The following is a 20,674-nucleotide window of genomic DNA, read 5'->3' on the forward strand; positions in this document are numbered from 1 at the left end:
GCGAGAAGCCACCGCAATGAGAAGCCCAAGCGTAGCAACGAAGACCCAACGCAGCTAAAAATAAATAATTTTTTTTTTTTTTAATAAATTTTTTTAAAAAGAACTGATGCTCAAAGTTGGTTAAAAAACCAACTCTCTCTAAACAGTACTTTTCATTACTGGAATCAAGCCACAAGATAAGGGTAGTCCGCCCCTAGATAGCTAACATCACCTGAATGTTTTCCCTGAAAACTGACCCACCGAAATCTAGTCAGTGTCTCAAAGCACCACACATAAACAAAGACTCTTCATTTTAACAGTTTTTAATGAAAGTTGTAAACAAGATCACTTCATTCCTGCATCTTCTCAATTGTTTCTTCCTTATATTTGCCCTTTTCCTTCCCTACTTGGCGAGACTTGGCTTTACGTTCGAGGATCTTTTTGCGGTCTTTGTCCAGTTTTAGTCTGGTGATAACCACCTGCAGACAAATAAGAAAAAATGCTCCTGAGCTTTAAACAATTACCGACACAGAACACATGGGAAGCCCAACATTCAGTGCCATTCCCCACACCTGTGGGAGTGGATGCCTAAACACTGAAGCGCCAGAAATGATTCTTTACCCCCAAACCTGGCTTAAATTTAAACGTTCACTAATGCTCAGCCAACAAAGGAGAAGGCAACGTGGCACTGGTGATTCTTCTCACGTCCTCTTCTGTGCTTTATTACAAAATCAGCTTTTTCTATTGCAAAACGTTTCAACTATTCCACTCCTCTCAGTTTTATAAGCTAACGTCATACACGTTTTTGTTTCTATAGTAACGTTAGTACCACAAGGTTGGAAATTAAATGTAGCCTTCACACAGGCTTCAACCTGCAAAACCTTTAGTGAAGTCATAGAACAGACCTTATTCCAACAGACCTGTCACTAAAGACACCCAGATTATGATAAATTTTAGTCTTAGAGAGGAAGGTGAGGGAAGGCAAAGACAGCACTGAACAAGGTCTGGAAATATAGCATAGCGACCAAAAGACAATCTCCACCGCCATGGAGGTTATATCTAATATGAGATGGAATGCTGGATGACAGGGGCTAAATCATAATCGAGATTAGGCAAAGCCTCACGGAAAGGTCTATATTTGAACAGAGACCTGATAAGAAGGGTAGAGTATTCCAAACAGAACAGCAAGCACAGAAGTCCAGAGACAGAAGAACTTCTAAGTTTAACAGGTGTGTTTCTCAAATTTGAGTGTGTCTGGAGGGCTTATTAAAATAGACCCCTGCGTCCCACCCCCAAATTCTGCTTCAGTAGACCTGGGAACAGAATGTACAATTCTATGAAGTTGCCAGGTGATCCTGCCAACCAGCAGACACACTGAGTAGCATGGCTGTAGGAACAGTAAAGAGGCCAGTGGACTAGAACACAGAGAGTGGAATAAGGTGACATCAAGAAGTAGCTGGTGATGGGACTTCCCTGGTGGCGCAGTGGTTAAGAATCCGTCTGCCAGTGTAGGGGACACGGGTTCAAGCCCTGGTCGGGGAAGATCCCACGTGCCACGGAGCAATTAAGCCCGTGTGCCACAACTACTGAGCCTGTACTCTAGAGCCCACGAGCCACAACTACTGAAGCCCGTGTGCCTAGAGCCCGTGCTGTGCAGCAAGAGAAGCCACCGCGATGAGAAGCCGGTGCACCACAACGAAGAGTAGCCCCCACTCGCCGCAACTAGAGAAAGCCTGTGCGTGCTGCAAGGAAGACCCGATGCAGCCAAAAATAAATAAATAAATAAAAAGAAGTAGTAGCTGGTGATCAGTCTTGTAGGCCACTCAGATGGTAACAATATTCTGGATACAATGTGACAGCAGTCAACAGGTCTTATCGACTCATGTGGGGTATATAATGACATTTTGGCCTGAGCCATTAGGACAAAGCTGCCACACACAGGGACGGTAACAAACTGCAAGAGGGTTCAAGGATAAAACCAGGAGTTTAAACATGTCAGGCACTGGCATTTTTCACAGAACTAGAACAAAAAATTTTGCAATTTGTATGGAAACACAAAAGACCCCGAATAGCCAAAGCAATCTTGAGAACGAAAGAAGGAACTGGAGGAATCAGGCTCCCAGACTTCAGACTATACTACAAAGCTACAGTTATCAAGACGGTATGGTACTGGCACAAAAACAGAAAGATAGATCAATGGAACAGGATAGAAAGCCCAGAGATAAACCCACGCACATATGGTCACCTTATCTTTGACAAAGGAGGCAGAAATGTACAGTGGAGAAAGGACAGCCTATTCAATAAGTGGTGCTGGGAAAACTGGACAGCTACATGTAAAAGTATGAGATTAGATCACTCCCTAACACCATACACAAAAATAAGCTCAAAATGGATTAAAGACCTAAATGTAAGGCCAGAAACTATCAAACTCTTAGAGGAAAACATAGGCAGAACACTCTATGACATAAATCACAGCAAGGTCCTTTTTGACCCACCTCCTAGAGAAATGGAAATAAAAACAAAAGTAAACAAATGGGACCTAATGAAACTTCAAAGCTTTTGCGCAGCAAAGGAAACCATAAAGAAGACCAAAAGACAACCCTCAGAATGGGAGAAAATATTTGCAAATGAAGCAACGGACAAAGGATTAATCTCCAAAATTTATAAGCAGCTCATGCAGCTTAATAACAAAAAAACAAACAACCCAATCCAAAAATGGGCAGAAGACCTAAATAGACATTTCTCCAAAGAAGATATACAGAGTGCCAACAAACACATGAAAGAATGCTCAACATCACTAATCATTAGAGAAATGCAAATCAAAACTACAATGAGATATCATCTCACACCAGTCAGAATGGCCATCATCAAAAAATCTAGAAACAATAAATGCTGGAGAGGGTGTGGAGAAAAGGGAACCCTCTTACACTGTTGGTGGGAATGTAAATTGATACAGCCACTGTGGAGAACAGTATGGAGGTTCCTTAAAAAGCTACAAATAGAACTACCATATGACCCAGCAATCCCACTACTGGGCATATACCCTGAGAAAACCATAATTCAAAAAGAGTCATGTACCAAAATGTTCATTGCAGGTCTATTTACAATAGCCCAGAGATGGAAACAACCTAAGTGTCCAACATCGGATGAATGGATAAAGAAGATGTGGCACATATATACAATGGAATATTACTCAGCCATAAAAAGAGACGAAATTGAGCTATTTGTAATGAGGTGGATAGACCTAGAGTCTGTCATACAGAGTGAAGTAAGTCAGAAAGAGAGAGACAAATACCGTATGGTAACACATATATATGGAATTTAAAAAAAAATGTCATGAAAAACCTAGGGGTGAAACAGGAATAAAGACACAGACTTACTAGAGAATGGACTTGAGGCTATGGGGAGGGGGAAGGGTAAACGGTGACAAAGCGATAAAGAGGCATGGACATATATACACTACCAAAAGTAAGGTAGTTAGCTAGTGGGAAGCAGCCGCATAGCACAGGGAGATCAGCTCGGTGCTTTGTGACCGCCTGGAGGGGTGGGATAGGGAGGGTGGGAGGGAGGGAGACGCAAGCGGGAAGAGATATGGGAATGTATGTGTATATATAACTGATTCATTTTGTTGTGAAGCTGAAACTAACATACCATTGTAAAGCAATTATACTCCAATAAAGATGTTAAAAAAATAAAATAAAATAAAAAAAATAAATAAAAAATAAAATAAAATAAAATAAAATTCAGAATCTTGAAAAAAAAAAAAACATGTCAGGTATGAGATAGTGATTGGGTATCCAAGTTGACATGCAAACTAGTCAACTGGATATTGAGGTTTGTCTGGAATAAGAGATGAAGATGAGCCACAAAGAGGGAGATCAACTGTCAAATGCTGCATTAAGTTCATAAAACACTAAGAACTGGTCACTGGATTGGTGACCTTGACAACGGCTCATCTAGTTGGGGGCAAAAATAAGACTGTAGTAAAGAATGGGAAAGCCTTCGCTCTTAAGAGATACACACTGACGTAATTAGAGGTGAAGTGCCAGGATGTTTGTAATCCACTAGTGGGCAGGGCAAAGGGCAAAGAAAATGGAGGTTGTGAATTCTAGGTGAAAGATATGCAACAGCTGTACTAGTCTTGCGACTTTCCTGTAGTTTGAAGATTAGATTTGTGGTGCCAACTCAAGATCTTAAAGAAACGAACACCTCATTATCTGAATAGGCACCAAGCACATTTGTTACCTTTATATTAAACATATTTTTTTAATTGAGAGAAATTAGACAGCAGTATTGGAGAATTCACATTAAAGTCCAGGACATGAGAATCACACCATTATCTTCTATTTTGGCTTAGATACCACTATCAATGGGATCTAGACCCTGAGGTCCAGATTTTTTCCATCTGCAAATGACTTAATACCTACTTTGCAGGGCTGTAAATGTGCCTTACTGTTTACTCAATTCTGTTTAATACACAGGGTATCAGCTCCATATTATCTAAAAATTACCCAATTTCCTATATTTTAAGATCTATTCATTTTTAGATTGATCGATCAGCTTACTAATAGCTTTTAAGGAAAAGGTACGTTAAATACACATACAAAATAACTGTTAAAATTTCCTTCTCCCCTCTCAAGCATTCTTAAAAACACCCACCTTGCTGGGGTGAATGCCCACGTGGACAGTTGTGCCATTAGCCTTCTCCCGCTGCACTCGTTCAATGTAGATGACGTACTTCTTCCTGTAAACCTGGACTACTTTGCCAATTTGCTGCCCTTTGTAGTGCCCTCGTACAACCTAAATGCAAATTCAAAAATAAAAGATATATGTGGTTAAAAGAATATTAAACTTGAAAATCAGGAAACCTATCAGGTTAAAAGAATATTAAACTTGAAAATCAGGAAACTTGAAAATCAGGAAAATCAGCATAAGAATATTAAACTTGAAAATCAGGAAACCTATCAGGAAAATCAGGTAAACATCATTCACGTTATCAGATACACAGGATCTTCCAATTTTGAAAGACCTAATCATTCATGGAAACGTGCCAATAATTCTATCTCTGGCTTCAATTAACCTGGAAATAAACTATGCTCCATATAAATCTACAGTGATGGACAGTGCATCCTACAACTGATGACCCACCAGCAGTGGTGGGCTTGTTAAAAGGTTAAAAACGAGGAACAAGCCCACCTTGGTTTTTTGTACCGAGTTGACAAGGAAACTGTCACTCCATCTCAAAGGGAACAACAGGCCATAAATATTAAATTCACAACCCATTAAAGGGCCCAACTAAGTGCCAAAGAGTGGGCAGCAGCTAATATTTAAGGAAACATGCCACTTCTTTCCCTGAGGTTAACTAACATCGTTCTGTACCCGCAAGTCCCAACGACCCTCAGCTTGCCAAAGTGCTTCTGAACAGATGTTTCTTCCCAGTTGGAGAAAGCAGAGACTGCCTCCAAAACCTACTGGCAATTTTAGCGCCAGCACAGGAGCGACAAATGGCTATTCATCTCATGAAATGCTGGTAACGTGTAAGCTGCTTTAGAGACTGCTTGAATCTTAATCACTAGCTGCAAGTTACAGCTAAGAAACATTAATAGACGTTTTCACTTAAATAGACTTGACAACTTATTTACTGGTACTCTCAAACAATCATATGGAACTACAGCTCACTTGTAACTTATATATGGATTTTGATTCAGGCACAGAATTGTTTACTGGTCCTCAAATGCCTCTCCAATGCCCAAACACACCCAGAAAAAGATAACTCCAAACTAAGATTCTGGTTCCAAACCCCCTTTCTTCTGTTTAATTATGACTGCATCTGACGCCTGAGACAACTGATTTTCACCAAAGTGTAAAGGTGAAGGAAGCTACATGCTTTTTGTTTAGTCCCCAGCTCAACTCCTTTTGCAATGCTGTTCTGGGAGCCAATGTCTCAGATGTATCGCTCTCAGAATGCAATCCATCGTCTGTGCCTAACGTGCGGGATATTCGCCAAGATGACCTGAACACGGCACATACCTGAACTTCATCATCCTTCCGGATGGGCATGGATCGGACATTGTATTTCTGTCTCAGCTCTTTAGAAAGAGGGGAAGACATAATTTTCCTGCGAATGTGGGAAGGCGCATTGAAATGCCTTTTCCGGTTCTTGCTTCGGTCAGAAGTCACAAAGGGATTGAACTTCATTTCGGCTAAATAAAAAGTTAAAAGAGGTGTAAACCCTTAAATGACCAAATCTCAGTTTACAAACAAGTAACTGCAACAATTTCATCTGGAAAGTTCAGAATGCTCACAAAAGCTGTCACATTCTTTAACTTCATCAAAAACTGCTTGTAGTGAACTGTTTTACTGGGATGTTTTCTGTATTTGCTTATGGAACAGAAGAACGTTCCATTACCAACACACCTGTTGTAATTAAACTTTTTGTTTACACTCTCAAACTGCATAACCACTGCGTAAGAAAGCTAAAACAGGCCTTATATTTCCGCTGAATTAGGGCAAAGCAGACTGACAATTCAACATCACATCACGTTTTAGAAAGACCAACCAACGTTAATCTGCGAACTTGAGCGTGAACACATTTAGCCCCATCCCAAATGAATGAAATCAGGCCCTCATCCCGAACCTGGAAAATGCACATAACTCGGGTCCAAAAAGCCTTCCAATGGGCGAGCGCCGTCTGAAAGTTCAGTAGATTTACCAAGAAGTTATCCTGAGACCATTCTTTAGGAAACTACACTGCCCAGACTAGACTCCATCACCATAGGCCCTCTCCCCTTCAGCTCCCGTTTCGAAGTCCCCAAATCCTCTTTCCTCCTCCCTTCCCCACCCCGGCGGGCCTTGAGCTAGGAGGAAGGTCGAGACCATCCTGGCCCCCCTTCCCGGCTGCTACTCGGCCACCGGAACAGTATCGGGGCCCCCGGGGTCGAGATACACCGTGCCCGTGAACGGATGGCTGCAGATTATACGCGTCGTCCCGGCAAACTCACCCGTTAGCGCTTCAGCGATGGCCACAAAAGGGAAGAAATCCACACACAGCTTCCGGTTTTGTAAGTTTCCGAGAGGTCTCGCGAGACCGATGTTTCTTGGAGCGAGAGAGGCACAGAGTTTGAACGCGGACGGAAAACTGGGAAAGAAATTGATCACTAGCGTCATCTCGTGGCTCGGAGGGGAACTGCAGAGCCCTTCTCCAGGTCCTGGTGCCTTCCGTGGGAGCTCTGGGTTCTGCAGCTGCGTCCTCTGGGAACGGTGGTTCCCGGGCAAGTGGCGGGGGCTGCTTGGGGTCTGACTGCCCCGCCGGGTGTTGAGGGAGCTAGCGGCCCCAGGGACCCGTGTCCCTTCACTCGAACACCGGGCAGCGGGTACTCCCTTAGCCGGGAAAGGGCAGGTCCTATATTTGACCGCCAGGTGGCGCTGGGACTCCGGCCGGCCGGTCACCTCGGTTACCTGGATCCCGGGCCAAGGGCGTGGGCCTGTCGAGTGTGCCTGACAGGTAACCAGCCAGCTCCAGCCCGGCGCCCGCAGCCGCCCCAACACCAATGTGTGTGCTGACTGCTCCGCGGGGCCCGCCCGAGGTTCGGCTCCCGCCGGCGAGGGGCCTTCCGAGGACTGGGGCCGCGGGTCTGCCCCCGCCCCGCTGAAGTAGGTCTGAACCCGCGTTTCTAACGAGCTCCCAGGTGATGCCGAGGGTGCTGGTCCGAGACCACACTTTGAGGATAGAGGCGTGAGGAAGCTTTTCCACGTAGAGAACTGTGCCTTTTCTTTCTTTTTTTAAAAAATAAATTTATTTTATTTATTTATTTTTGTCTGCGTTGGGTCTTCATTGCTACACGCCGGCTTTCTCTAGTGCGGTGAGCGGTCTTCTCATTGCGGTGGCTTCTCTTGTTGCGGAAAACAGGCTCTAGGCGGGCAAGATTCAGTAGTTGTAGCTCACGGGCTCTAGAGCTCAGGCTCAGTAGTTGTGGCGCACGGGCTTAGTTGCTCCATGGCATGTGGGATCTTCCCGGACCAGGGCTCGAACCCGTGTCCTCTGTACTGGCAGGCAGACTCTTAACCACTGTGCCGCCAGGGAAGCCCCACTGTGCCCTTTTCTTAATTTTACTGCCTGCTCACATTCAGTTCAGGATCTGATGGAAGCAGGGCAAGGGGGTGCGCCCTCCTGAAGGATTGCAGTGCGGGGTGAACTCCCGCCGCTGCCTGGCCGCGCACCTAGTAAGCGATCGGTTTCTGTTGAATGAATAACGCAGGTGTCATACTAGGGGAAGACACACGTTTCATGATACTTAAGACGTAGTAAGCTTGCAGAGTCTTAGGGACACCCTTCTACTCACTGCCTTTTTAACTCCTTTAATCCACCAAATAGCCTTGCCATCCTGGTATTGTTGTCCTGTTTTACAGATGAGGACCCTGAGCCACAGAGAAGTGAGAGGAGCTCGTGCAAGGTTATACAGAACCCATAGGTTATAGACGAACCCGTGCAGGCTGGCTTCCCAGCCGCTTCTGATAATTCCCTATATGGTCCCACTTTGTAGGAACCCACTGGGCTCAAGTCAAAGAGTGAGAAACCATATCCTTGAGGGCCCAGAGTGGAGTCAGTGAAGAACATGTGTTTTCATGATTTAAAAATAGTTGTGTTCTTAAATATGCTGTGAAGATATAGCCCCGGGTTTTATTTGTTATTCAAAACTTCAGTGAGAGCAGAATTCTTCTGCTGCAATTCTTTTCAACAAATGTTTATGGAACATCTTTCATGGGCCAGCCAGATTGCACCCTGGAGCTACAAAAGGCAATTAGTCAAAGTTTCTGCCTGCAGGAAGCTCACTGTCTAAGAGATGAGATAAACAACAAAATTAACAACCACAGGACCCCAGAGAAGTGCTCGCTGAGCCTGGCTATCCTTGGTGCCTGGGTGCTTCGGGAAGAGAAGAGAACTCTGGGGTCCGGGAAGACCTGGGGTGAAGTCGCCCTTTAGTGACCTTTGAGGAATGTTAAAATTAGCTCCAGGAGGCAGTGGGAATAGCTTGAGGGAAGGCGTGGAGGTGTGAAGCCCATGACACACTGTCACCAGGTGCCGGGTCCCTGTGGCTGGCATGAGAGGGATTCAGAGAGGAGCCCATGGGGCTCTGGGGTTGAGCTGAGTTTGACTTGGACGCTGAAAGTCATAGGGAGCTGCTGAAGGCTCCTGCCTCCCTTTCTGGTCTTCACCTTCTCTTTCCTCTTATTGTCTTTACTAGTTTCCTTCATCGCCTCTTCTTCAGGCCTCCCCATCATCTTTCTCTCTTCCCACAAAGGTCCTCTCTGTTTCTTCAGCCTCCCCATCATTCTCTGCTGTCACCCAAGCCTCTCAGGCCTCCCTCCCTCCATCCAACACAGTCATCGAAATTAAACTCGAGCCCACCCACCATGTGGAAGCATAACCACTTTACACAGTGTGAAGACTGTTGGAAGTTGTACCCACAGATGCAGATGACTGCTAGCCTAGTTATACAGTCTGTTTATCTTCACAAGTGTCTGTTGGGCGTCATGGCGCCACCCTACATGAACCTCTGGCCACCTCACCTGGCTGTCCTCTCTCCACATTCTTCTTATGTGAGTCCTTTTTTTTTTTTTTTCCGAGTCTTAACCACTGGACCTCCAAGGAAGTCCCCAAGTGAGTCCTTTTAAACTGGCTCCTTCGGGTCATTTTGAGCGTGGTCTTTGTGTAGCCCTAAGACACACCAAGGTAGGTATTATCCAGGCTTCATGCCTACATCACTGGACTAAACTTTTTTTTCTGGACCACAAACCGTCATGTTTACTTGTTCATTTGTTCAGCCATTCATTCCTTCACTCATGCATTCTTCAAATATTTATCCAGCTTCGACTCTTTCCTAAATTCTGTGCCAGACACTTGGTATGATCTGAGCATCTTGTATGATCTTGTCAAGGAGCACATTGTCTAGAAGGAGGAGACGGACTTGTCAACAAACACGCATCATCAAGTGTCTCGGGAAGATGGTGGAATGCAGCAGGGGACACAGCACAGGTGCGGCCAATTGTAACCAAGGTAAGGGTTGGGGGAGGTTTTATAGGTAACCCATGAACTGTTTCTGGAAAGCTAGGTAGGAGTTTTCCAGGTAGACAATGGGGGAAGCGTGTTCCAGGTGGAGAGAGCTACCCAAACGAGAGCCCAGAGGCCTGCACCAGCATTGCTTGTAGGAACTGCCAGTAGTTTGTGTTGAGAATTAGTTGTGGCGCTCCTTTGTTCTGGGTTTGAGGAGGACGAAGGAAAGGGACAAGTTGTGAGGGTGGGCCAAGGTTGTTTATTTTGTATCAAAAAAGGACATTTGGATTCTGAAGGTCAAAGAGAAGTGGTGATTGCAGAAGAGCTGCCCGCGTCCTCAGGCTTCACTGAGGGCAGAGGTCACGGGCCGAGGGGCTGAGCGGTCTCTGATGTGCCTGCCCAGACTCCTGGCAGCCCTGGCCTGGGGCCCACCAGTGCAGTATGCATCCTTCGGCTCGCTGGGTCGGCCTAGACTGTGTATGAGAGCTAAAGGTTATTGTAATGGGAGGTGGCAAAGGGAGTGAGTGTGTGTGAGTGTGAGAGTGTGTGTGTAAAGGCGGGGGTATGCCGCTGGACAAGGGGAGAAAGAGAGGAGTGACAGTTTATGTTTAACCTCGGGGCATCCGTCTGCCTGTCTACCTATCTATCTATGTTATCTTCCTGTAGTGCCCTGACCCAGGGTGGTTGCTTAAAGCGAAAGATTTTATTTGAGAAAGAAAAGGAAGGATAGAGAAGAGGGAATCAAAACAGGGGATTCCCTGGCAGTCCAGGGGTTAGGACTCCCACTCTCAATGCCAGGGGCCTGGGGAGTTGGAGAGCTAAGATCCCACAAGCCGCGCAGCACAGCCAAAAAAATTGAGAAAGAGGGAATCAAGATGAGCACATTAAATGGTGGGGCCCAGAGAAATCCCTAGGAACTTAGGAACGCTGAGAATATTAAGCATTTCACCTTCCTTCCTGGGTGCCTGGTAAGCCTAAGATGTCATACCTCGAACGAGACACATCAGCTGACACTCTAGAACCACAGGGCAAGCAGTCTGGCGGCTCCTGGGGCCGACTCCTCACTAGGCAAGTGTGTACACTGAAGATATCTTTAGCTTCTAATATAATTTTTCAATTTAATGTTCAGATAATACCTACATTTACTTGGTTCAAAAATCCCTAAATACCAAAGGTAAAGGGAGAAGTTCCCTTTCCATTCCATCATTTTCTCATCCCCATCCACAGTTCACCACTCTTACTAGTTTTTTTTTGAATATTCCCAATTGCTTTATGTGCAAATAAGCAAATCAGAAAGTAAATTCTTTTTCATTTTTTTGGGCACGCCACGCGGCATGTGGGATCTAGTTCCCTGAGCAGGGATCGAACCCGTGCCCCCTGTAGTGGAAGCAGTCTTTTTTTTTTTTTTTTAACATCTTTATTGGAGTATAATTGCTTTACAATGGTGTATTAGTTTCTGCTGTATGACAAAGTGAATAAGCTATACATATACATATATCCCCATATCTCCTCCCTCTTGCGTCTCCCTCCCACCCTCCCTATCCCACCCCTCTAGGTGGTCACAAAGCACCGAGCTGATCTCATTGTGCTATGCAGCTGCTTCCCACTAGCTATCTATTTTACATTTGGTAGTATTTATAAGTCCATGCCACTCTCTCACTCCGTCCTAGCTTACCCTTCTCCCTCCCCGTGTCCTCAAGTCCATTCTCAGCGCACTCTTAACCACTGGACACCAGGGAAGTCCCGGAAAGTAAATTCTTATGCCCCAACTTTCTACAGGTTGTAGTATCGGATACCCAGCGTTTCACACCTTGCCTCTGCCCATCGGCCATTGGATCTTGGAGACTTTCAGTCAGTTTGCAGGTCCTTCCTTGTTCTTTTTACAGCTGCATGACAGTTCCTGCATCTCAAGTTACACAACCAGCCCCTTCTGACTGGCATGCAGGGTTTCCCAATTCTTTGTTTTTAGGAACAACACTGCAGTTACATATGTCAATGCCGCAATATGCAAGTGTATCTGTCACATACCTTTCTAGAACGGGAACTGCTTGGTCAAAGTGGACATTTGATAGATAATGTCAAATTTCCCCTCCTAGGGGTTTTATCAGTATCCCTTCCTACCAACCTCACGTGCTTCCCTCAGCGTTGGCAGCAGGGTGAGTTTAGACAAGCTAATAGGTGAAAAACGGGATGCCAGCAGAATTGTAATTTGCACTCCTTTCACAAGCGTGGCTGAGTAAATGTTTAAGAGCCATTTGCATTTGTGTTTTCGGATGGTCTTTTTCATTTAAAAAGAATTATCCTAAAAGGCCAGGCTCATCGCTTCCCACATGCATTTACAGTGTGTCTGGAATCTTTGAGAAAATATATAGCTTTTGACATTCTTTGAAAATAAAAGGAGTGCTATCTACAAGTCACGACTGAACAATATGGAAACACTACAGGGATTTCGAAATTAACTTTCGGCAAACACAACAGAATCTGAAGAGGCTAAAAGCAGGTCCCCAGACATTCATGACACTGTTTGAAGCAGCCTGGGTGTGGTTAAAACTGACTCAGTAGAGTGTTTGTAAATGTAACATTTTAATTCCTGTAATAAACATTTTTCCCATGAATCCACCTGTACCTCCCCCAATAGCACCTATGTTCTTCTCTAGTCTTGAAAAGAAGCCCATAAGTGCATTAAATCAACTCTGTGTCCCAATATCCCCTGCAGGTGGATCCCATCCCCGAATGGTCCCCAAATGACCACCATTACAGGCTTTTAGGAACTAGGTAAGAGGGCGCTACTTCTTTCCCCACAGACAGCGAACTTCGCTGAGAGAGGCAGAGGCTGTGGGGAGCTTGGCTGTTGGCACACCTGGGCTCTGAACCACCCATTTCAGAAAACAGCTTGAGGTTTTTGCTGGTTTTAGTCCTAAAATTAAGATGATGGCCCACTGACTTATGGGCCTTAATAAACAGAAGATAGCTGTCCCCGAATGGCTCGCTCCCCAGACAAGACCCAATCTGAGCTTTTTCTAGTGTCCTCATCAAGGACCCCCAGCATAGGCGGGGTCCGCAGGTGATGTGACCTTGGCCAGCGCCGACAACAGCTGGGTGCCAGCGTTCATTGAGACAGAAGCGTCTCTGCCAGGCACAGCTGTCTTCTTCCCCACCCTTCCTCACCCAGCCCAGCCTGGGAATCCACCCCGGGAACTGGCCCGGCTGGTGTGGCCTCTAATGAGTGGTTGGTCATGAGGAAGAGGAGAACCTGGGCTGGGAGGAAGCCCCCAGGGGTTCGTTTGCCCACATAGTTTTCAGCTGACTCAAGTCCCGGCCACCAGGCTTCCCCTGCACTGCCCGCTTTCCACACTATCCTTGAAAACCCCAGGACTCAAAATTTGGACCATTCTTGGGCCGGGGAGGCTTGGGGAGACCTCTGGCTCTGTGGGCCATTCTGCTGGCCTCAGCCTCTGTCAACAAACTTCCGACTCCTGATGTGGCCTCCACTCCCCTTTTCTGTTCCTTCCTCCAGGAGCTCCCTGAGATCAGCTTCTCCCTCAGGGAAGACCTTCCAGGCTGGCACCCTTGCCCAGCTGTGGGGTGTCATGGATGGGGGCTGAGATTCCAGGAAACACAAGCGCCTTTGGCCCCTGCGCCACCCCTTCTGTGTATTGCTCGGAGCGGGTTGGAGGACCCTGGCTGGGAATTCTGTCCTGGAGGAGTCCTGCCCTTGGGCCCCTCTGGGATGTACCCCACGCAGAACCCCAGCTGGGCTCAGGCAGGTCACCTGGCAGGTGAGGACTACCCCTCGGGGCTGGTGAGCCCACAGGACGGAGCAGCCGCCCATCTCCCTGCGTTGCTCGGCTCCAGCCTAGAGGAAGGGTCAGCTTCCCCGGAGGGTATGCCCCTGCTGCTGTTTCTGAGCAAGGGTGTCCATCACGCTTTCCTCCCTGGTCTGGAGCCTGGAGTTTCCGTTTCATTCAGCCCAGAGCCTGGCTGCTCAGCCCAGCCCTGGCCTCCCTGTTCTCCCTGAGACGCACTGGGAGCAAGGAGCCCGGGGTGGGGAGATGCCACTGGACCTCCAGCCAGCACCGCCCTAACATCCCTTCTGCCCCTGGCCATCCCTCAGGGCTCGGCTGACACCCCCCAGGCAGCCTGGCTGTGTGAGCGGGCAGCTTCCAGAGCGGCCCTCGGGCCGGTGCCCCACTCACGCGTGCTTCCTCACCAGCAGCACCCAGGGCAGGATGGCAGCCACCACGGACACCACGGCAATGAGGACGATGAGCAGTAGGGCCTGGAAGCGGCTGCAGAACGACCGGGTGGAGCTGGGCACCGGGGAGGCCTCCAAGAGCTCGGCCAGGCTGCGCCCGGGCAGGATGCTGTCCTGCTTCCCCAGGGGTATCCCATGGCTGCTGATGAGGAAGATCTGCGGCTCCCGGAGCAGGCCGGGCAGCGGGTCCAAGGGCACGACCAGGGTCTGAGAGCTCTTGTCCAGCTTGGAGGGCCAGCAGGAGCTCTTCTTGTCGAGGAAGGTGACGTAGCGGCAGACGGGGCAGACGACGGTCCTCTGGACCTGCCCGTCCACACGCGTGGAGAGGAGGTACTTGACCAGGCAGTCATGGCAAAACATGTGGCCACAGCTCAGCGTCCGGCTGGCGCCCTCCATTTCGCGGAACTTCTCGTAGCACACGGGGCACTCGCCGCCCAAGCTTTCCTTGCTCTCCCCCTCGGACATGGCCGCACGGGAGAGCAGGGCCCTGGCTGTGGGCGGGAAGGGCCAGAGCATCAGCGCCTTTCCCTCCTTCGCTCCCCTGCCGGACCCCTCCGGGCCTCCCGGCACCCCGCTGCCTCCGCCCCCTCCTCCCCGGTCCTCTCCCGCTGCTCCTCCTCCAGGGTCTACCGGAAGTAACCCCGGACCCGCCGGAAGCGATGAGGGGCCGCTTCCGGAAGGGGGATTGGGAGACAAATAACGAGAGCTCCCAGCCACGCTGGGCTCTGGAAGGAGGTGGGTGGCGGGGGAGGGTGTAGCCTCCCACCTCCAGCCCGACGGGCACTCGCTGTGAGGTCACCGCCTCCCGCTTCCTGGTTCCAGGCCCGAAGTGGAGGCCGGAGGACCCATTTCCCAGGGGAAGCAGGTGGCTAAGCGGTTGCACCCGCGGCCTCAGTCCAGGCCTCAGTGTGGGCGTGTGCCCAGAGTGGCCGTTTTCCAGAACAGCCTCTGCTGCTGCTGCTGCGTTTCCCCGCTTGGGCTGGCCGACCCACTGGGTTGTGCGCAGCCCCTGCGCCGCATTGCTGTGTGCCACGTGTGGCTGTAAAGCAACGAGGGGTTTGAAAATGAAACTCCAAACTTACACATCCAAATGACGGCTGGCCGGCCGCGCGGTCACGTCAGGGAGCTGTGGGCTCCTTCCTTTGCCCGTCACAGCTCACTCATCCTTCAGACTCTTCCCGGAGGCCTGCCCGAGGCTGCGAGAGAACCTTCTGATTAACCTCTGTGAGGGCAGATTTTCATCCTTCGAGGATACGTCTGGTATTTGGAAATGGCCAAAAGTCACCGGGTGCCCATTCTGGTGAGAAAGCAAATGAGTACTCAAGTGGCATGAGATTGTTTTAAATCAAAGATAAGGAGTCACCATGATGCAACAGGTGGGTTTCTAACATTATCCGAGAGCTAAAGAGAGGCTCCGGCGATGCTGTCAGCAACGGCAACATTGTTGGATTTAGTCCAGTTTCCCAAGGTGTGAACCTTGATGGGAAACACCTCTTTGGGTATGTGATGTGGTCCAAGTGTTCTCATTATTCAACGTGTCCCCAACGTGTCACAGCTGTGTCATCTAAACTCCTCTAGAACAGCCTCTTCCTGTTATTGATATATCAGTGATGTAGACAGAAGACCCCTGGACACACTGACAACTAGAGCCGTGTGGCAGCCCCCAGATCTGAGAGATGACGTAGTGAGAACAAGGTTAGTTACTAGGAAGGACGAACTAGAGTTGGTTTAATCACAAATCTTTTGGAATCTCTCCCTGCTCCTGGCTTGGTTCCAAGTCCATTTTGCCAAGGTGAAAACTTGGTCCCATAACCAAGAAAGAGCAAAAATATGTAGAGGGAGGGGTAGGGGACTGGGGACCCTGGTGGCAACACCAAAGCCTTTGCAGGGGTTTTCAGGCTTTGGTCTCTGAAGTGGTCAGTGTGGCTTCCAGGCTGGGGTGAGGGTTCAAGTGCTCAGACTCTGAAGCTGGCTTCAAATCCTTGATATACCCAAGGATATATCTGTATAACCTGTCTGAGCCTCGATTTCCCATCTCTAAGGTGGGGTTGATGATAATCGTACCACCTTCCTCTCAGCGTTGTCCAGAGTATTAAGTGAGGTAGCAAGAGTGAAGAGTCTGGCTTGCAGTAAGTGCTCAATAAACGGTAGGTGTCATTGTTAAGGCCGCCAAGCCCTTTCCCCTCCTGACATCTGCCTTCCGGCCTTCCCTCTCCTCCCCAGATGTTCCTTATTACATAAGTGACTAAAGAATATCACACCCCTGACAGAGGGCAGCTCCCATCAAATTAGAATAACTGAACAGGATGACAATAGATTAGGTAAGTGATGGGCAATAGATCATTAAGATGGTGATTCCAGAGTTTCTCAGACTTTTTACTTTTTTGTTTCATAACACACTTGCAAGTGTCTAAACTGGGGTTATTCTCAGGATGACCTTGCTTTTCTTAAGCCGACCAACTGCTAACATGTCCCCCTGCATCTCATTATTCCCCACAGGCATATGGTGGCAATTCCATCCATCCAATTATTCAACAAATATTTATTGACCGCTTGCTGCGGGCTAGGTACTGAGCCAGGCATTGGAGATATGCAGTGATCAGGAAAGCCCTTCATGGGGCTTCCCTGGTGGCGCAGTGGTTGAGAGTCCGCCTGCCAATGCAGGGGACACGGGTTTGTGCCCCGGTCCAGGAAGGTCCCACATGCCACGGAGCGGCTGGGCCCGTGAGCCATGGCCGCTGAGCCTGCACGTCCGGAGACTGTGCTCTGCAACGGGAGAGGCCACAGCAGTGAGAGGCCCGCGTACCGCAAAAAAAAAAAAAAAAGCCCTTCATGAAACTTTAGAGCCTAGGGGACATTTATAAGTTTTCTTGAAAAAAGATTTTTTTAAAAGGAGGGATGATCAATCGCTTAAGTTGTTTGGGTAACTAAGAAGTAAGTTATCAAGTAAGGCAAGAGAAGTAAAGCAGGGACTTCCCTGGGGGCGCAGTGGTTGAGAGTCCGCCTGCCAATACAGGGGACATGGGTTCGAGCCCTGGTCTGAGAAGATCCTACATGCCGCGGAGCAACTAAGCCCGTGCGCCAGAACTAGTGAGCCTGTGCTCTAGAGCCCGCAAGCCACAACTACTGAAGCCCGCGTGCCTAGAGCCCGTGCTCTGCAATAAGAGAAGCCGACGCTCTCTACAATGAGAGAAAGCCCACGTGCAGCAACGAGGACCCAACACAACCAAAAATAAATAAATAAATAAATAAATTTAAAAAAGGAGAAGTAAAGCAGTTAGATAAGAGAATGCTGGGGGAAGAAAGGACTTTTGAGGCCATTTAGGAAAATCTAGTGTTATAGGTGAGCAGACCCGGGTCCAGAGATGGGGACGTGACTTGTCTGAGGTCACCTGGGAAGGAGAATGGAGAGGGAGATGGGAGAGAGAGAGAGAGTTTTCATAGATAGTATAGAAAACATTAGAATCAGTTGATAGATTGGGTGGGTGAGTAGATATTAGCCAAATCAGGAAGCACTTTCCTCCTTGGGATGAGAAGGGGAGCAGGGAGGACTGAGTTTGAGGAAAAATTAAAAGGATGCAGGGGATGCAAAAGACATCCCAGGTCCCCACTGGTGGCTTCTCTGTGCAGTCCCTTCCCCATCGTGTGCTTCGGGAGAGGCATGTCACTCACGTCTGGACAATGCCACCCGCCCTCCATCCCCACCTTCTCACCTCCCTTTCTCAGTCTCCCTGATGCCTCCCTCCTTGCATCCCTCCCTTTCTCTTAATTCCATTTCATTCTCCATCCTTGAGTTCCTCTTATGGGCCTGACTCTGTCTCGAGTGCTGGGGCAGGGGAGAGGGCAGCAGAAGAAATGCAAGGAATAATGCTCTGATTTGGGCACAAACTAGCTAAATAACAGTGCAAGACATTATCTACCAAAGGCATCCCCATTGGTGCTTCAGGAAATTTCGGGGAAGGAGGGCTGAAAAGTCTTCCTAGGTGAGATGGGACCAGTGTTGAGCTAATAAATAATTATAACAGCAACTATTTATTGAACACTAGTTATGTGCTTAGCATTTTGCATGCCTTCCTCATTTCATCATGACAGCGACTCTGGGAGGGGGATATTATTTCCATTTTACAGATGAGGAACCGCGAGGCTTAAGTAACTTGTTCAAAGTCAGGCTGCTAGTCCAGGGCAGACCCAGGATTCGGGGCCACGTCAGTCTGGTTACGTGGCCCATGCTGTGTACCACCCTCCTGGAGTGAGGGTTCGGATGCCTCCGTGGAGGGCGTTCCAGACCTTGATCCAAGGAGTAGGTGAAGAATCGAGAGCAAGGTGGCAGAATTGGAGGTCCCAGCCCTCACAGACTGTTTCTCTACAGAAACACTGATCTAATAAATGTCCAGGGATGAGCATACCTCGCGAGAGCTGCAGAATCCAGTTGTATGTGTTAAATATGTACAGCTTGTTGTATGGCAATCATACCTCAGTAAAGCTTTTTTTTTTTTTTAAGGAATAGATGAAGCCTGGATGGGAAAGTGACCCCCAAACTTCCCTCCTCAGAGTGATTGTAAACGGGGCTGCCCCTCCAGCCGCCTGGGAGGCAGGGGAGGACGAGGGCCAGCGCAGGGGGAGCCGTCCTCATGAAGCCCCAGTGCCTAGTTTCACCCACAGCAGCCCACCTCGAGGACTGGAGGGGGGTGTCACCAGCCCAGACGATCCCCGCCCCCCACCTTGGGACAGTGAGCCTGTGAGGCAGAGTGAGACTTGTGGGCACCGGGTTTCCCTCCTGGATTCCCAAGGCAAGGCTTTGTTGACCACTTCCTCACCCCTAGACACCATACACACACACACACACACACTCTCTCTCTCTCTCTCTCTCACACACACCCTGGCATCACTCCAATGTCAGCGCAGAGCCCTGCCAAGCTCTGACTGGATCCCACTCCTTCCCTGCCCCCAGCCCGGACCCCAGACTCACTTTGGCTGGGACCAGGGCGAGCAGCATCTGCCTCTCCACCCGGGCCCTCCATGGAGCAGGTCTGAGCCACCCAGAGGTGCTGGGCGGGCGGCACGTCCTCCTGCCGCTGTCACTGTGACAGCCGCTGCCTCCAAGGCATTTCCTAGTGACTGAGCAGGTCGGGAGGACAGCACGGGGAAGTGAATGTCGGCCAACCCGTTTGAGGCTGGGAGGCTCCTGGCGTTGCCCAGGGGTTTGGCCCCTGCTGGAGTCAGGTGATGTCGATGAGGATGCTAGGAGAGGAGGGGCCCCTGCCTAAGGAGGAGCCCAGGGATGGGTGCTGGAGACAAGCAGAGGGTCTCACGATGGAGGCGGTGATCCAGGAGCTCTTTGACTGAGGCTCCCCAGAGATAGGTCTCCGCAGCCCAACAATAAAAGTCATACAGCCCTTCAGCCTCCTGGATCCATTTCCGTGATCCTCCCCTAGCCCCCTGCTCCCCTGCCATGAGACGGTGAAGGCGTCAGTAATGCTTTGCCACCCAAAGTCATACACAAATATTTGGGTGATGTGCTTATGTACATTTGTCCTTCATCTCACACTCAAAGGGGCTCAGAGCTCCAAAGACCAAACACCATGGAGATAAAGAAGGAGGCAGAGTAAAACAAAGAAAGTAGGGCTTCCCTGGTGGTGCAGTTGTTAAGAATCTGTCTGCCAATGCAGGGGACGTGGGTTCGAGTCCTGGTCTGGGAAGAACCCACATACGGCGGAGCAACTAAGCCCGTGCGCCACAACTACTGAGCCCGAGTGCCACAACTGCTGAAGCCCGCATGCCTAGAGCCCCTGCTCTGCAATAAGAGAAGCCACCAATGAAAAGCATGGGCACTGCAGCTCGTCGCTTAGCCTGCATGCAGCAGCAAAGACCCAACACAGCCAAAAAAAAAAAAAAATTTATTAAAAAAAAAAAACCCAATAAAGTAGAAATGCACACCTGCATGGAAGGAAGTCCCTGATATCACATGAAACAGTAAGTTTCAGGACACTCTCTGTGATTCTGTTTATGGAAATGATGATGATATATTATCATTTTTATAGAGGAAAAATCTGGAAGATACCTCCAACTTGATAGTTTTATCTCTGGAGGAACTTTTTTTTTTCTTAATTTATTTATTTTGACTGCTAGGGGTCTTAGTTGCAGCATGCAGGATCTTTAGTTTTGGCATGCAGGATCTAGTTCCCTGAACAGGAATCAAACCCGGGCCCCCTGCATTGGGAGCACAGAGTCTTAACCACTGGACCACCAGGGGAGTCCCTGGAGGACCTTTCTGACATACATTCCTGTGATATTTGAATGTGTGTTTCTTTCAAAATCAGGAAAAAATAATCAAGAATAAGGCAGGGACTTCCATGGCGGTCCAGTGGTTAAGACTGTGCTTCCAT

At 48.6% G+C, this 20,674-nt stretch overlaps 2 protein-coding genes across 4 annotated transcripts; both read right to left on the reverse strand.

Moving 5' to 3' along the window:
- Positions 1–286: 286 nt before the first annotated feature.
- Positions 287–7,110, reverse strand: RPL26 (ribosomal protein L26). 2 transcript variants are annotated; one of them, XM_004266861.4, is made up of 4 exons: positions 6,981–7,110; positions 6,010–6,182; positions 4,639–4,779; positions 287–458 (listed from the first exon to the last, which is right to left on the reverse strand). In XM_004266861.4, exons 2-4 carry the CDS (start codon positions 6,175–6,177, stop codon positions 330–332), a joined length of 438 nt encoding a protein of 145 aa, XP_004266909.3. In that variant the 5' UTR covers positions 6,178–6,182; positions 6,981–7,110; the 3' UTR covers positions 287–329. The 2 variants fall into 2 exon arrangements, with proteins under 2 accessions (XP_004266909.3, XP_033278781.1); XM_033422890.2 differs by lacking the exon at positions 6,981–7,110 and adding an exon at positions 6,617–6,901.
- A 4,317-nt stretch (positions 7,111–11,427) lies between these two features.
- Positions 11,428–19,463, reverse strand: RNF222 (ring finger protein 222). Of its 2 annotated transcripts, none has more exons than XM_049701683.1 (3): positions 19,258–19,463; positions 15,371–15,484; positions 11,428–14,779 (listed from the first exon to the last, which is right to left on the reverse strand). In XM_049701683.1, exons 2-3 carry the CDS (start codon positions 15,372–15,374, stop codon positions 14,226–14,228), a joined length of 558 nt encoding a protein of 185 aa, XP_049557640.1. In that variant the 5' UTR covers positions 15,375–15,484; positions 19,258–19,463; the 3' UTR covers positions 11,428–14,225. The 2 variants fall into 2 exon arrangements, with proteins under 2 accessions (XP_049557640.1, XP_033278780.1); XM_033422889.2 differs by having other exon boundaries at positions 15,371–15,585.
- Between the last annotated feature and the right edge of the window lie 1,211 nt (positions 19,464–20,674).

Source organism: Orcinus orca, chromosome 19, assembly GCF_937001465.1.
Source record: "Orcinus orca chromosome 19, mOrcOrc1.1, whole genome shotgun sequence".
In the NCBI taxonomy this organism is placed as follows: Eukaryota; Metazoa; Chordata; class Mammalia; order Artiodactyla; family Delphinidae; genus Orcinus; species Orcinus orca.

Coding starts and splice junctions, on each gene's coding strand:
- RPL26 (XM_004266861.4), bottom strand. CDS start 6,177: ATGAAGTTCAATCCCTTTGTGACTTCTGACCGAAGCAAGAACCGGAAA. Junction 4,780..6,009: donor GGAAGGATGATGAAGTTCAG/GTATGTGCCGTG, acceptor ATTTGCATTTAG/GTTGTACGAGGGCACTACAA. Junction 459..4,638: donor TGGGCATTCACCCCAGCAAG/GTGGGTGTTTTT, acceptor ATTTGTCTGCAG/GTGGTTATCACCAGACTAAA.